Below are 14,958 nucleotides of genomic sequence, written 5' to 3'. Positions count from 1 at the left end.
AGAGTCGGGAATCGAACCCGGGCCTCCGGCGTTAGCAGCTAATCACACTAACCACTACACCACAGAGGCGGACAATGGAATCTATGACAGCATTTTATTCTGTTTTGTACCTTCACATTAACAGTTTAGTGTCCCCAGATATTATATTACTTAGTATGTAATACTTCAAACCTTACGCTTACCATTTTCTGCAATGGTGTTTGAAGAGCTCTTGTTAGACGTCTCTGTGCTTGAATCCCTTCTCTTAATCATCGCTGAAATTAGCGGTTGTTTATAAGCTGGATAATCAGGGAAAGGGCTGGGTACTGATCCTGTTTTTAATTTTCGCGTTTTGCTGGTCACTTTGAAATCGTCATTTACGAAATGTAGACTGCAAACCACGGAATAATCAAAAGGAATCCATTTACTTCCCTTGCTATTTCCTTCCCTGGATATAATACTTAACCACTTTCGACGCAATTGTGTACTTGGAGGTATATCATGGAATGAAATATCACGGCATTCTGGTTTCCCTTTCTTTGATTTGCAGAAAGGCACGCAGCAGTACACCAGTTTCACTGAAAACAAGTACAGTCTATCCCATTTCCTCCTATTTTATTCCGACAGGTCTGGAGCCGGTTGGTGCTGCCACCTGCTGTGGGTATTTGTAAACGGAGTGTTTCATTTAGTGCCATGTTAAAATGTTGTAATGAGCAGGCAGTATAAGCAGCCATCGGATGCAGATCGAGCAGGCAGTGCTTTGGCCCAAGTTGCCATTCATATCGACTTATATCGGCAGAGTGCTATCTCGATTCTAAATTTACATTCACCACGTGGTTAACGTATCTCGCTCAGCGTGTATGGTATTCGATACAGGTGGCGATCTTTGGCATTTTTCTACAGTAATTTGTCTTTTTCATATTAGTCTTTATCTTTCTAGTATAGTACAGTATAGTGTAATTTACAGTTTAGCATAGCATAAGTTAGTACAATACAGCTTTAATACTTCAGTGCATAAGACTATAGCTGTAGTTTTATTTACGTCCGTGTATTGGTTAGTATACTTCGTGCGTATTTAGCACGTCTCAGTATACTTCGGAAAAGATAAGTGGCAAGAAAGTTACCCTGAGATCAGTGGAGTGTTCCCTTTATAGGCCTTAACCTCCTTCCTTTGCCAGCCATTAGCGGTGAGTGATGTGTTATTTCCTTATTCTTTTTTATTCTTAATATATTCTCTTTTTTACTGTCTGATGTTGCTAGAAAGTGCTTTGTGAATTTGTTTTCAATCCAGATTCATTAGCTTTTCTGAGTACGGTATTACATTTTACGAGGGCTGTTTACCGCGGTCGTATTGCATCAGCTGTTCTTGCAGCTGTAGCGCGCTGGCAACAGAGGCAAGGCGATGCTCAGTTGTTTTACGAAACGTCAATTTAGAAGTAAAGCCGTGCGGAATAGTCGGTCTTGATCGGAGGCAACGTCTTGATACCGAATTCAGTAAATAGTTGTTGATACTATCTGTAAAGTTTTCGATACACTTTGATTCGATTTCGTCATTCAGGTGTCGTTTCTCTACCGATATCGATAAGATTTCGCATGAAAATGGCGGAAAAATTGTCATATTGCGCTGTGATGTGGTGAAATATGCCAACGTGATAGATCCTAAATTCGCAATGTTTAACATAATATCAGGCAGTATTCCTTTAAATATCAAGTGGTTGTCGTGATGCAAGCTCGATGAGTATTTATTTAGAATAGTTTAAGTGAAGCGTGAATGCTTCCAAGATGCCAGATGAACCTATTATTACTATGCGTGATAAAATTTATCGCAGAAGTGGTCACATAGCTGTTGCATACCAGGAATGTGTAATTATATGGGGAGGTTATGTGGTAAATATGACACATTCTTTTACTAATTTAGTACTTTCTCTGACAAAGTTACAGGTAGTTGCTTCACCTCGCATCTTTCATGTTCTTCATGTTTGTTGTATCTCATTAAGTTGCAGCTTGTTAGTTAGATCTTTATCGAAATTACATCTCAGTTTTCAATGCTCTCTTTGATAGCGGCACTTCTCTTTACGTTTCATTATAGGAGCATGTTCAAGAGACATCCACTTCTCCTATAGTGAGTCAGTATCATGACACCGACGAAATATGGGTGTATGATCGCATAACTGAAGTATGGTGAGTGTAGCAGAAAAATATAGCTTTTTATATTTATGAGAGTTCCACGTTATTACTTGTGAAGAGAAGCATACTTTGAGGTTAAGTTTCTTGGAGCATCAGTGTGTTTCTCTGATATTCATTCTGGTTATGTCAAAGTTAATGAAGTTGTAGAGTGTAGAAAGTATACGTCAAGAGAGTCAGCAGGGCTACATTGCAAGGTAAGATTGACAGTCAGTGAGTATACCAGTTCACTTTTGTGATGAATGCTGGATAAGTCATCAAAACTATGATTGTGAATTCATATGAAATATCAAATTATCGGCCTCCATTCACTCACATTCATTTAAGTGCATGTGTCTGCATATTAATTTATCAGTATTCACTCTGCAGAAGTGGTTAGCCTTCATTCAGGTTTGTTTTTAAGTTTGTGTGCATTGAAATATCTCTGTTGGTCAAGATAAGAAGTTCTGATGAACGCCGCTGGCAATTACCATCCAATAGTTTAGGTCTGTCCATTGTAATTTTATGAAAGTACTCAAAGAAGACAGAAAGTATTGAAAAGTGAAGTCAAGCGCTTATTAGAAAGTTGAGAACATGAGAGAGGACACACAATACAATAAACACAATGACAGGCCAGTGTGGGAAGAAGGAGCTACAAAAAGAGGAGACAAGAAGAATCTTCACATCTTCATACACAGTTTTCAAATATGTGGGTAATATTTCCTTATCAGTCCTAGTTCTTATACATCTATTTCTTCTCGATTTCTGATGAGCTCATTTCTGCTTCCCAGCTTCATCAGGAGGGGCAATCTTGACAGATCTTCAGTCTTAGTGTAGGAAGTGTTGGATAAGACGAAAGGTGGGTAAAGTCAGGAAGACGGGGAAAAAGGAGAAACGGTCGTAATGGCTGAAGAGCAAAAACAGCAGTGGATGAAGATGTGGAGATTTTTTTTGTCCATTTGGGTAAAACTTTTACTAATAGGGATGGGAAGAAGAGGTTAGGAATCCAACATGACACCATTGCTAAAGTATAACCGTCCTCGTGTGTTTTAATTTCTGTCCTTGTCTTTTCTTTATGTTGCTCTCTCCTCTCACACTAAGCCGTCAAGTGTGTTATGTTTCATTATGCATATCACTGATCGGTACAGTTTTTTATACAACCACTTTTAAAAATGGTATGTTCACGGAGGTGAGAAAATAATTGCACAGAGTGGAGTATCTGTGAGAATAAGGTTTAAATTTACTGCAACCGAGCTCGATAGCTGCAGTCGCGTAAGTGCAGCCAGTATCCAGTAATCGGGAGATAGTGGGTTCGAACCCCACTGTCGGCAGCCCTGAAGATGGTTTTCCGTGGTTTCCCATTTTTACACCAGGCAAATGCTATCTGATATAGCTTTTGACAAAGATAAGCATCGTAGGGCCTGGATGTAATAAAAGTTTTTTCCCAAAAAGCACACATTGTTGGCACACAAATATAATACAAAATAATATGTACCCTTAATATAATAATACTACTACAAGTACTAAGGATTAACAAAATCAATCTTAAAATAAGTTAAATATTTTTGCTCTTTCATTTTGAAGTATTAGTCCATTCTTGCTGAAGGACATTTTCAGTGTACCGGGTAACTGCCCATTGTTTATTCCTATTGAGCTCAATTTTCCTGGTTTTGAGCCAACTTATAGATTTTTCTTTGGTACAGTATGTCTTTTTATTGATGGTTATGAATTTCATGTTTTTGGTCCGTATTGAACTGAGAATAATATATAAGTAATAATAATAATAACGTAAATGTTTCCACCTTTTCAATACAATATATTGTATTGAAAATACAATACAATATTGAAAATACAATAAATACAATACAATATATACAATATATACAATATATACAATATATTGTATTGAAAAGGTGGAAACATTTACGTTATTATTATTATTATTACTTATATATTATGTCTTTTTATGTAAGCAATTTTCCTTTCCACACTAACTGTAGCTGTAAAATAGTCTTATTCTATCATCATGACAGTCAGTTGATTTTTTATGCAGCATTTTTCATTACTTCACTGCAGTCTTAAGAGTATACAACCTTGACTGCAGCTTTAATGGGTCATTCTTAAAAAAAACAAAAATTGTGTTCCAGCTGGTTTTCTGGTATAAAATATGTTTTTATGAATTATAAATTATTATTGTAATTTAGTTTGACATAAGATCTATTTTGTTTTGTCCACTAATCTATTTTTTGTCTGACTCGGCTGAATGGTCAGCGTACTGGCCTTCGGTTCAGAGGGTCCCGGGTTCGATTCCCGGCCTGGTCAGGGATTTTAACTTCCTTTGGTTAATTCCAAAGGCTCGGGGGCTAGGTGTTTGTGCTGTCCCCAACATCCCTGCAACTCACACACCACACACAACACTATCCTCCACCACAATAACACGCAGTTACCTACACGGCAGATTCCGCCCACCCTCATCGGAGGGTCTGCCTTATAAGGGCTGCACCCGGCTAGAAATAGCCACACAAAATTATCTGTTTTTTGTTTTTTTTGGTCAATAAAGGTTTTAATTTTTTAAATTTTAAAGCACAGTATGCGAGATCTCACCTCTGTGTCATATCCCACACCTGACTTGGCATTTTGATAATTTCATAATACAGTGTTCTCCCTAGGACCTTTCTACTGGGCGCACCGCCCTGCCGTTTTTACAGACCGCCTGGCTAACATAACCTAAATATGTGCTATTTACATAATATTAATACATATTTAAGTCACTGGGTGCTCCAAATTAAAGTGTAGGCCATTATACTGTAAAACTGTTTATTTAAATGATAAATCCTCATTAATGTTAGTATAATTACGTCAGTTACATCAGAGTTTAAATGTTTAGCTTGACTGTCATGTAATGTTGTGCGTGAGAGGTGTCAGGATCAAAGAGGATAGAATAGAATGTAACTCAATGATAAATTTTGGTACCAAGCCACTAGGTGCTAGTAGTTTCAGTCCCCGATCAGAGATAGCGCACAGTGTGCATTTTGTGCAATACCTTACTGCTGTTATCAACAGATAGCACAGAGAAGTGACATCCGGCGCAGTGACGCACATCCAGTTATGCTTACAGATCCCCCCTTCTTTCCCCTGCCCCCACCCCGGCGATAATAATGCAGTCTATTACTTTCATGCCCAATACATTGTAATTCATATATTTTTATTTACAAGTACGTACTAGGTTGTTGTATGGCATACTATGTTACTTAGAACATAACCTCACACCTCAAAACAGCTTTAACTTCAAATGAATGATTGACTCATTAACACAAAGCTCATATTATAACAAATAAGAAATCCCTTCAAAAGCAAGACAGCAGAGCACACCATATACAAGAGAATGGGGTATCACATCAATATCCAAATACCACATGAAAATAAAACAGAATTAAATGCACTGAGACAGGAAATATATAGAACTACATTAATAGAACCATTCAGCTTTCAGCCCCTGAGGTGTACTCAAACAGGAAATACAGGATTCCAGGAGGACTGGCAAAGATATATTTCTAATAAACAAGCACAAGGAACAAAGATTTACAGCACAAGCACATGGGCACTTGGAATTCAAACAACACAACTACTGTAGCATCATAGGAACTATTGCTTAAAATCAATACAAGTTCGAACAAGGTTAATCGATTGGGTAAAGTCGGATTCAGTGCAATCCAGCAATATTATCTCCATAATACTTGACGTGATACGACTAATTCTTTGTTAGAAGGGCCCGCTGATTGACGTTAGACTTGAAATACTTCACTTCAAGACAAACTGCCTTTAATTATTAATATCGCTCATTTCATGCCTACTTGCCTGCCATGTACAGAACCTTCTTACAACTATTTACGCGTTATGAACGACCTCCAGCGCCATCTAAATTTGGGGACGGAAACTACCTGAAGCTAGCTACAGATTGGAACCATAAGTGGTCAGGATCACCCCGGTGAAAGTTTAATGGGGCTTATGGGGTGGTCGCATCCTATTTAAATACCGTAGCAGGTCACTGTGAAAACACATTGAAATCCCACACTACGGCAGTCGTCTGCACAGTAACTTTTTCACTAAGTTCTCACTATCTTCGCTGTATTCACTAAACGTATGTACAACAGGGATATTGTCACTTTTTGTCTAGTTCCAGGCATTCAAGTTAGTCTGCGCCGAGGTGCGAACTTGTTTCGAAAGAATTGGCCCAACGTTGTCATTTGTATCACTTTCCGTGTCATCAGCACTATTACACGCATCTCTCGAACTCGAACCAAGACCTTCAGGATCTATTTCGTCATCACAAACATCACTGTCTTCATAATCATTCTTTAGAACACTATTAGCTTTCGTATTCCATCTTCATCAACACATTTGCTTGATGCCGTGATTGCAACTGACATGAGCGAAATAAGATTCTTTTATCTTTTGTTCCAAAAGTGTGTGATAACCTGAGTGCAGAGCATGGGAAATAATCAAAGCCACATGTCTAAACTTCAGCTCAGAATGCAAACAAGTGGCATCTGTGAGTTAGTAACTGAGCTACATGTATTGATATACAGCAGTGCATCGCTGCAAGCTGAGCTCATCATGGGATTCATTTACCACGAATAACTTTTGCGAGCTAGGGTCGTCAAATGATGCGATTGGGTTAATCAACCCTTTGGTTTGTCGATTTCTTGGTAGAACTGTCTGAGCCTTGCAGTCCTCCCAGTACTTCTTCATACATGTTGATATTCTTGCCCTTTCTTACTTATACTACAAAGTATAATCATAAGTAATACATAGTCTAACTGTAAAAGTGAGATTTCCTATTCTCAAATGAACAAAGAAGAGAAACATCTCACCTCCTTTACTCTCACATATATTGTTGACTGTTAATTGGGTGTGAACCCTTTTAAACAATTCACTTAATAATTCGCAGTATAAGGTGAGATAGTTTGACATGTTTGACGTCCAGCTTGAAAGTGGCAAACACGCGTAAAGCAACATTCATATGAACAGATACCCAACATCTGTTGAAAAGGATGTGCATTGGGTGCATGTTTCAATGCTTGTGTGTCCTGGCTTTATATTTGCATGGCCTGAGAGTCTCATTTTAACGCCCTTCATAGGCCTTGCCTTTTTTTTTTTTAATTGCCAAGACCTTTATTCATTGAACAGTCGAAAGAAACTCTTCCAGTTTTTCATCTGATTCATGTAAGAGGGGATGGTTTCCAAGTTGCACTTCCCTTAAAACAGTTATCACCACCACCACCAAATAGAACAATTGCATACAAATGTTCAGTTGTATACTTATCAAAATGTATATGAATATTGTTAAAATCCCAGTTACAAATATTTCAAGGTAAAATATATCATTTTTCTAAGTACAATATTTACAATGAACTGTATGGAATTGTATTGAATTTGAGCAGGATGTTGGAAAGTGAAATATTACCAGTGCTTAAAATGTTGCACAAAAACCTGTACTTTGGTATTAGTTATTTTAATTTTCATGTCTGCAGTAAAAGGTGCTGCATATCTCGTGCTTCTTATCAGTAATGTGATTGCATATTCTGTTGCAGGGAGAGAATATTAACAAAAGGTGATATACCACCCAGAAATTCTGGCTCCTGTGCAGTTTTACTAGAAGATAATTTATATGTTTTTGGAGGTCAGTTTCTAATCAAATACACATTTAACATAATTTAATCAGTCATGCAAAAAAAATTTTAAAAGTGAATAGTTATGTTCATGCACAGTGTGTACCTGAAAACTTTCATTTATAACATTTTATTATCCAACTTGCTTCTTTATAGAGGAATTTTCACTTATCAGCTTCCAAGAATTAAGATTGGATGTTATTTTATTTTATTTTTTAAAAATTTGCACTACAAAGAGAATTGAATGTCAGGCTGGGAATGCAAAACTGGAACCGGTAGATCATTTCAAGTACCGTATTTAGGATGGTAGTATAGTGAGATAGAATCAAGGTGTAGCAACACTAATGCAGTGAGTTTGCAGTTGCTATCAACACTATTCAGTAAGAAAGAAGTCAGCTCCTGGACGAAACTACTTTTACACTGGTCTGTTTTCAGACCAACTTTGCTTTACTGGGTGGACTCAGGATATCTTATTAATAATTTACAAGTAACAGACATGAAAATAGCGAGAATGATCGCTGGTACAAACAGGTAGGAGCAATGGCAGGAAGGTACTTGGAATGAGGAGATAAAGACTAAGTTAGAAATTAACTCATTCGATGAACCAGAGCAAGTTGGCCGTGCGATTAGGGTCACGTATCTGTGAGCTTGCATTTGGGAGATAGTGAGTTCAAACCCCACTGTAGGGAACGCTAAAGATGATTTCCCATGGTTTCCCATTTTGACACCAGGCAAATGCTAGGGAAGACCACGGTCGCTTCCTTCCCACTCCTAGCCCTTTCCTATCCCATCGTCACCATAAGATCTATCTTTGGTAGTGCGACGTAAAGCAAATTGTAAAAGAACATTTAAAAAATTTAATTGACTTATGCATAAACTGGCTTCGGTGGTGGGAGCATGTTGGCCACCAGGCCACAATACATTTCCAATCCTTTCCTCAGTGAATGCTGTGATGAATCTGGGAAGCAGAAATGCACTTGTTGAGGGCTGGCTGAAGAGAAATTAATGAAAGAGAATTGAGATTGATGAGGGAAGAGTAAGTCTATTTGATGATGTGGAGATTGTCCTTTTGTAAAAAGCAGGCAAGCAAGCTTATAGTTCTATGCAACTGTTGATATCGAGATCATAGCAACGGGATCTTCAGTTTTATGTGCAATCCGAATGACAGGGATGGGACTTTCTACTTAAAAAGTCTCGCATGCATTCTGTGGGATTTGAACTGTTGCTGCCTTGGTGAAAAGCCACTCACCTATTGTGCCTCTACTTTTCTTTTTATGTTTTCATATATATCCTTTATCGCCTTTTCTGCTGTCTATCCTCCAGTGCTGACCTGTTTATTCTATTAGACGTTCCTGTTCATGTTCCTGCAGATGGTTGTCCAATTCTACTTCCTCTTAACACATTGACGACAGGCCCGGAACGGAGGCCGCTACCCCATGTAGACTGGAGAGTTCAATCGTCCAAGAAAGAAATGACACTGCTGCACTCAAACTACTGTAATTCTAAAAGTGTTCAAGATATCGACCTCAGACTTGTAACATTTGCTCACTAGGTTGCTTAGTAGTCTGTACTGTGTGATAACCTTTCAAAGCTGTACCGTTTGTGGCTCCATTTAATAGTCTGTCTAAGAATATTGTAGCAGGAATATCTTATTTGTGCTTTTCATGTACGGTACGCTGTTGTCAATGATCAACGAAATACGAGGTGTATAAAAGCGAAAATCCTTATAGCCCATCATATACTGTTGGCTGTCACATACTGTCAACTGAGAAACTACGAGAATCCTCAGGGCTATCACCCATATGGCACATCAGATAATGAATCTGCGTATAAATGTTGAAACGTTTTGTTGTCAGACAAGCAGGGGCGTATTCTCTTTGAATGCAAGGCATTCGTTGCATGCGTTATGATAACACAAAGAACTGTCTGATGTACGATTTTAGGTTGTTTCAAGTCAAATATTAACGATTTCATCTCTCAGAAGTTCAAAAGGTCCGCGCAACTCTACTAGTTCCGTTGCTTGACTACGTGTGGTGCTGGTGTAGTCTCGCCGTCTACTCCATTCTAGGAAGAAAGAGGCAGCAAATGGAGGAGTTAAGGATGTAAGGCATTCAATCTTAAAATTGCATTCAGTGGCAGACATAGTTCTGAAACACTCCGAACGATGTCGCTGCAATTGAAACTTGGTCAGAATTTGTCACCCCATACCCGTGCTACCCTCTGCTATCTTTTAGCAACTTGGAGAAAGTCGGCATGTTTACAGCGAACGGGACCCACAGATTACCCCCCAGCAAGAACCCAACATGACGAAACTGACCAGTGCCACTGGGGTGACTTACCTCCCGTGCTTGAGTTGTGGCTAACTAATGAGTTAATTCATTGTGTGTTTTGCTGATTAGTGAGTTCATTCTGTGTGTGCTGTTCCTGTGCTATTCGTCCTTTTCGGTGTTTTATTATATTTTGCGCAAATGTGGTATTAACGATGGATGAGTCTAAAACGGATATAATTGTAAATCAGTTTGAAAAGCCATTTACTGACCGTTCGTTTGATGAAAAGTTTCAAATAGTTAAAGCCGGGAGACCTCTACCTTCCCTCATAAATATCTTATTCTTCTTCTTCTCCTTCTTCTTCTTAATCTGCTTACCCTCCAGGGTTGGTTTTTCCCTCGGACTCAGCGAGGGATCCCACCTCTACCGCCTCAAGGGCAGTGTCCTGGAGCTTCAGACTCTGGGTCGGGGATACCACTGGGGAGGATGACCAGTACCTCGCCCAGGCTGCCTCACCTGCTATGCTGAACAGGGGCCTTGTGGAGGGATGGGAAGATTGGAAGGGATAGACAAGGAAGAGGGAAGGAAGCGGCCGTGGCCTGAAGTTAGGCACCATCCCGGCATTTGCCTGGAGGATAAGTGGGAAACCAGGGAAAACCACTTCGAGGATGGCTGAGGTGGGAATCGAACCCACCTCTACTCAGTTGACCTCCCGAGGCTGAGTGGACCCCGTTTCAGCCCTCGTACCACTTTTCAAATTTCGTGGCAGAGCCGGGAAGCGAACCCGGGCCTCCGGGGGTGGCAGCTAATCACACTAACCACTACACCACAGAGGCAGACCCTCATAAATTTAAAAACAGGAAAGAAGAATTGTGTACGCACGTTCAATCCAGAAACTTACCGTAAAACTGTTTGGCTCGAGTTCACCTACATGTAATTAGGGTGAGTAGAATTGAAATTTACTTAAAATACATTGTGTTAACTGCATGGTTACTAGTTGCATGCCTCAGTGGAGATTCCAGGATACGCCACTGCACACAAGGCATGTTGCCATGGGTGCATGCCATCGTGACAATTGCCTCTAGGCTTCCATATACCGTATTTTATCGCATAAGCTCCCCCTCACATATTTCCCTCCCCTACGATTTTTCATCATTAAAAATTATTTTATTAAATATCGCGCATAATTCCCTCTCCCGGTTTGTTCTTATTGGAGCGGCCTTCGAATGACTTCATAATGGACAACAATGAACACATTAACTGAATTGCTACGATATGAATCAATGTTAATTTTTTGCCTGTGTTCAATGTATTAGTTCTTTTAAGATCTTTATATCTTGCCCTATTTTACTATTTGGCTGATGATGACACTTGTAATGTGTCGAAACCGGTTCCAATAAACAAGTTGTGACTTCTTTTTAGTTCAACTTACAACGGAGTATTGAAAGGTGGATCCTTCTAATATTGTACATCTTCTTAATGAACACAGAGGTGCTTGACATAAAAATGTTTCCATTGTCACAACATACTGTAAATTTGAACAGCGAAGTTGCAGACGTGTTTCTAGGTCAGCTTGTTACAAGTCGTCATAATGTCGAAATATTCAAACTACACGGCAAAATTTAAATTAAATGTGTTATCTTACGCCGATACAAATGGAGTGAAAGCTGCAGGAAGACATTTCTCCGTTGATCCTAATTCAATACGGTATTGGCGGAGACAAAAAGATAAACTTATGACTGCAAAGGCAAGCTCAAAATCTTTCCGTGGGCCTAAAACAGGGAAATATCCCAAAACTGATAATGGTGTAATTGCTTATGTCAATGAACTTCGGAATGATGGTTGTGCTGTTTCTTACGAAATGATTCAGAACAAAGCTCGCGAGATAGCTGCCATGCTCAACATTGACAGAAAGGATTTTAAAGCAAGCATTGGTTGGGTGATTCGTTTTATGAGATGGCAAAATCTCAGTTTATGGAGGAGAACATCTTTGTGCCAGCGTTTACCTCGAGACTACACGGATAAGGTAATAGAGTTCCATCGTTACGTAATAAAAGTGCGACAGCAATATGACTATTTACTCTCTCAGGTTGGTAACGCTAACCAGGCGCCAGTGTTTTTTGATATGCCGCACAACACTGCTGTTGCTCCAACTGGCTCAAAAAGTGTCCTTGTGAAGATGACTGGAGCAGAGAGTCTAAGATGCACAGTGATGTTGTGCATTACAGCAGACGGCAATAAACTTCCACCGCATGTCATCTTTAAAAGGAAGACATTACCAAAGGAGAGTACGCCACATGGAATTCATGTACGAGTTCAAGAAAAGGGCTGGATGACAGCAGATTTGATGGTGGACTGGTTGGAGAAAGTCTGGGGAAGACGACAGGGGCATTATTACAAAAGAAGTCCCTTCTTGTCCTAGACAGTTTCTGGGGTCACCTTGTGGAAGCTGTAAAAGAGAAAATGAAACTGATGAAGTCCCATCCTGTCATCATCCCTGGAGGTTTAACGTCCATTCTTCAACCTTTAGATGTCAGCGTCAACAAACCTTTCAAAGAACATCTTCGACGCCTGTATTCAGAATGGATGGCGGCGGGATCTCATCAGCTGACTCCAGGAGGCAAGATAAGGAAGCCATCAATATCGACGATGTGCGAGTGGATAATCCGGGCGTGGGAGAAAATTAGTGTCGATATTATTAAGAAGAGTTTTAAAAAAGCTGGAATTTCTTGTGCCATTGACGGTTCCGAGGACGACATGTTGTGGAATAGTGAAAGTGAAGATGATGATGTGTTACCTGAGCCTGAAAATAGTGATGATAGTGACGAAAGTGAGGCCGCAGAGTGGTGAGAGAAAAGAAACAATGAAACAATGCATTCATGCTCTTCATTGTAGCCTAATGAATCCGTGGTATTCTTTTGTGTTAATTGAAAATAAATACCGGTAGGTACCACTTTTTTCACATATCGGTATTACCGTAAATATAACTTTTTCCTAATACATCGTTTCCCTTCCTTTCTGAATGCCTAGAAGCACCACTCGCATAATTCCCTCCCTAGTGTTTTCAAGAAAATTTTTCGAGAAGAAAAAGTTGGAATTACGCGATAAAATACAGTAAGATAACCCGTGTATATACGTTCCTTTCATGGTTTGAGTGATTTTAAAAGTGGAAAGTATTGTCGGCATCGGGCGAGTTGGCCGTGCGGTTAGGACCGCACAGCTGTGAGCTTGCACCCGGGAGAGAGTGAGTTCGAACTCCAGTGTTGGCAGCCCTGAAGATGGTTTTCTGTGGTTTTCCATTTTTACACCAAGCAAATGTTGGGGCTGCACCTTAATTAAGGCCACAGCCACTTACATCCCACTCTTAAGGCCTTTCCTCTCGCACCATCACCATAAGACCTATCTGTGTCGGTGCAACGTAAAGCAAAATTTTAAAAAAGTATATTTAAAATAAATTGTCAGCGCTAAAATCAATGATCCCACTACTCCATGACATGATGGCAAATAGTTCAAACTTTAGCTAACAGACAGAGCAACAAGCTGAAAACAAAGCCAGTACGTAAAAACAGAGATTTCCGGAGCCTGTCCACAACCGTGGTTGCGGTAATACGGAGATCTCCAGGGCCGGTCTTCAATATGTTAAAACAATAATCACCACCACCACCACCTTTCACTGAGGATTGTTGTCTAGTTGTACTTTTAAATAAATAAATATTGTTATCACCACTCACTGAGGTTCACTATCTTGTACTTCCTCTTAAAACCACCACCACTGGTTTTCCTAGTAAATTTTAAGGTTAGTAATAATAGACAAACCTCGCCTGTTTAAAGAAAGATATATTTCGTCAATCGTTCTTGTTAAGTGATCAGTGTAAATTCTCTTCTCCAGGTTACCATGGTGAGAGCGATCCTGGGTCCATGGAAGGGAACAGCAACCAGTTGTATCGACTTGACCTGACCACTATGACCTGGGAGTGGCTCCATCCACCGGGACCATTACCTGCTGCCTGTGATAAACTAGTGGGATGGACATATCAACGAAAGTAAGGAAGCTCTTTGCTGTAGTTTTTGATCAGTTCCAACTAGGAGGCATCTCCCTTATAATGAGGGAATACTGCTGGTCTGCTGCAGCTGGAAGTAATTTACAGTAAACCAAAACAGTTTTTAAATACAGTCCTCCTTCCTTGCTTTTCAAGTTGTTGGAGCATCTCCCTGTTTTAATACCCTCTCAGTGTAAAACAGCATGGGACAAGTGGTGATTGATGCCTGCTGTTAAAGTCTACACCTCTGTTTATGTTGATAATTAAAAATCTCTTTTATCTGTTTCAGATTATATTTCTTTGGAGGCTTTGGTCCACCACCTAATGTGCAAGATCTTGTAGCTCCGATTCCCTTCCTTCACATTCTGGACCCATCAACCCAGCCGTCGGGTTGGCCACGGGGATGGAACAATCAGCTGGTGCGGTATGATCCGGAGAGCAACCGATGGGACTGGCCCAAATCGCATGGACAGATCCCTTCACCGCGCGCAGCTCATGCAGCCGACCTGACTGGCGACAAGGTGTATGTCTTCGGTGGACGTTTATTAAACCGACGAACCAATGACCTGCACTGTCTGGATCTCAAGACAATGGAATGGAGTGGCAGGTATGTGAGTGAACATCATCTTGCATCTTCTCCATTATTTCTGCATTCCAGATTACCTCTGGGTAGAATAGTGCACCGAAGCACTCCACTCTATTTTCCATTTACCATGATTTTTGTTCATTGAAGCTCAGTTCTCTGTTTTTAAACTTTCACTTCTGCCAACACGGGAACAGTATGAAGTCCGTGGAAAATTTTATTTTTAATTTTTTTGACGTATGAAAGTATTTTT

The 14,958-nt window shown here is 39.9% G+C and overlaps 1 protein-coding gene across 3 annotated transcripts in view; it reads left to right on the top strand.

Annotated features, from left to right (window-relative positions):
* Positions 1-1,422: 1,422 nt before the first annotated feature.
* LOC136883515 (kelch domain-containing protein 2) overlaps positions 1,423-14,958 on the top strand; it is an 82,457-nt gene continuing 68,921 nt past the window's right edge. For all 3 annotated transcript variants that reach the window (XM_067155877.2, XM_067155878.2, XM_067155879.2), the window contains exons 1-5: positions 1,423-1,866; positions 2,069-2,160; positions 7,737-7,825; positions 13,972-14,125; positions 14,412-14,729. In XM_067155877.2, coding sequence (XP_067011978.2) covers positions 1,762-1,866; positions 2,069-2,160; positions 7,737-7,825; positions 13,972-14,125; positions 14,412-14,729 — 758 coding nt within the window. In that variant the 5' untranslated portion in view covers positions 1,423-1,761. The remainder of the gene's footprint in view (positions 1,867-2,068; positions 2,161-7,736; positions 7,826-13,971; positions 14,126-14,411; positions 14,730-14,958) is intronic.

The sequence above is a fragment of the Anabrus simplex genome, chromosome 11, assembly GCF_040414725.1.
Source record: "Anabrus simplex isolate iqAnaSimp1 chromosome 11, ASM4041472v1, whole genome shotgun sequence".
Classification (NCBI taxonomy): Eukaryota; Metazoa; Arthropoda; class Insecta; order Orthoptera; family Tettigoniidae; genus Anabrus; species Anabrus simplex.
Note: the sequence above shows the minus strand (reverse complement) of the source record. Positions and strands in the feature narration are given on the sequence as shown.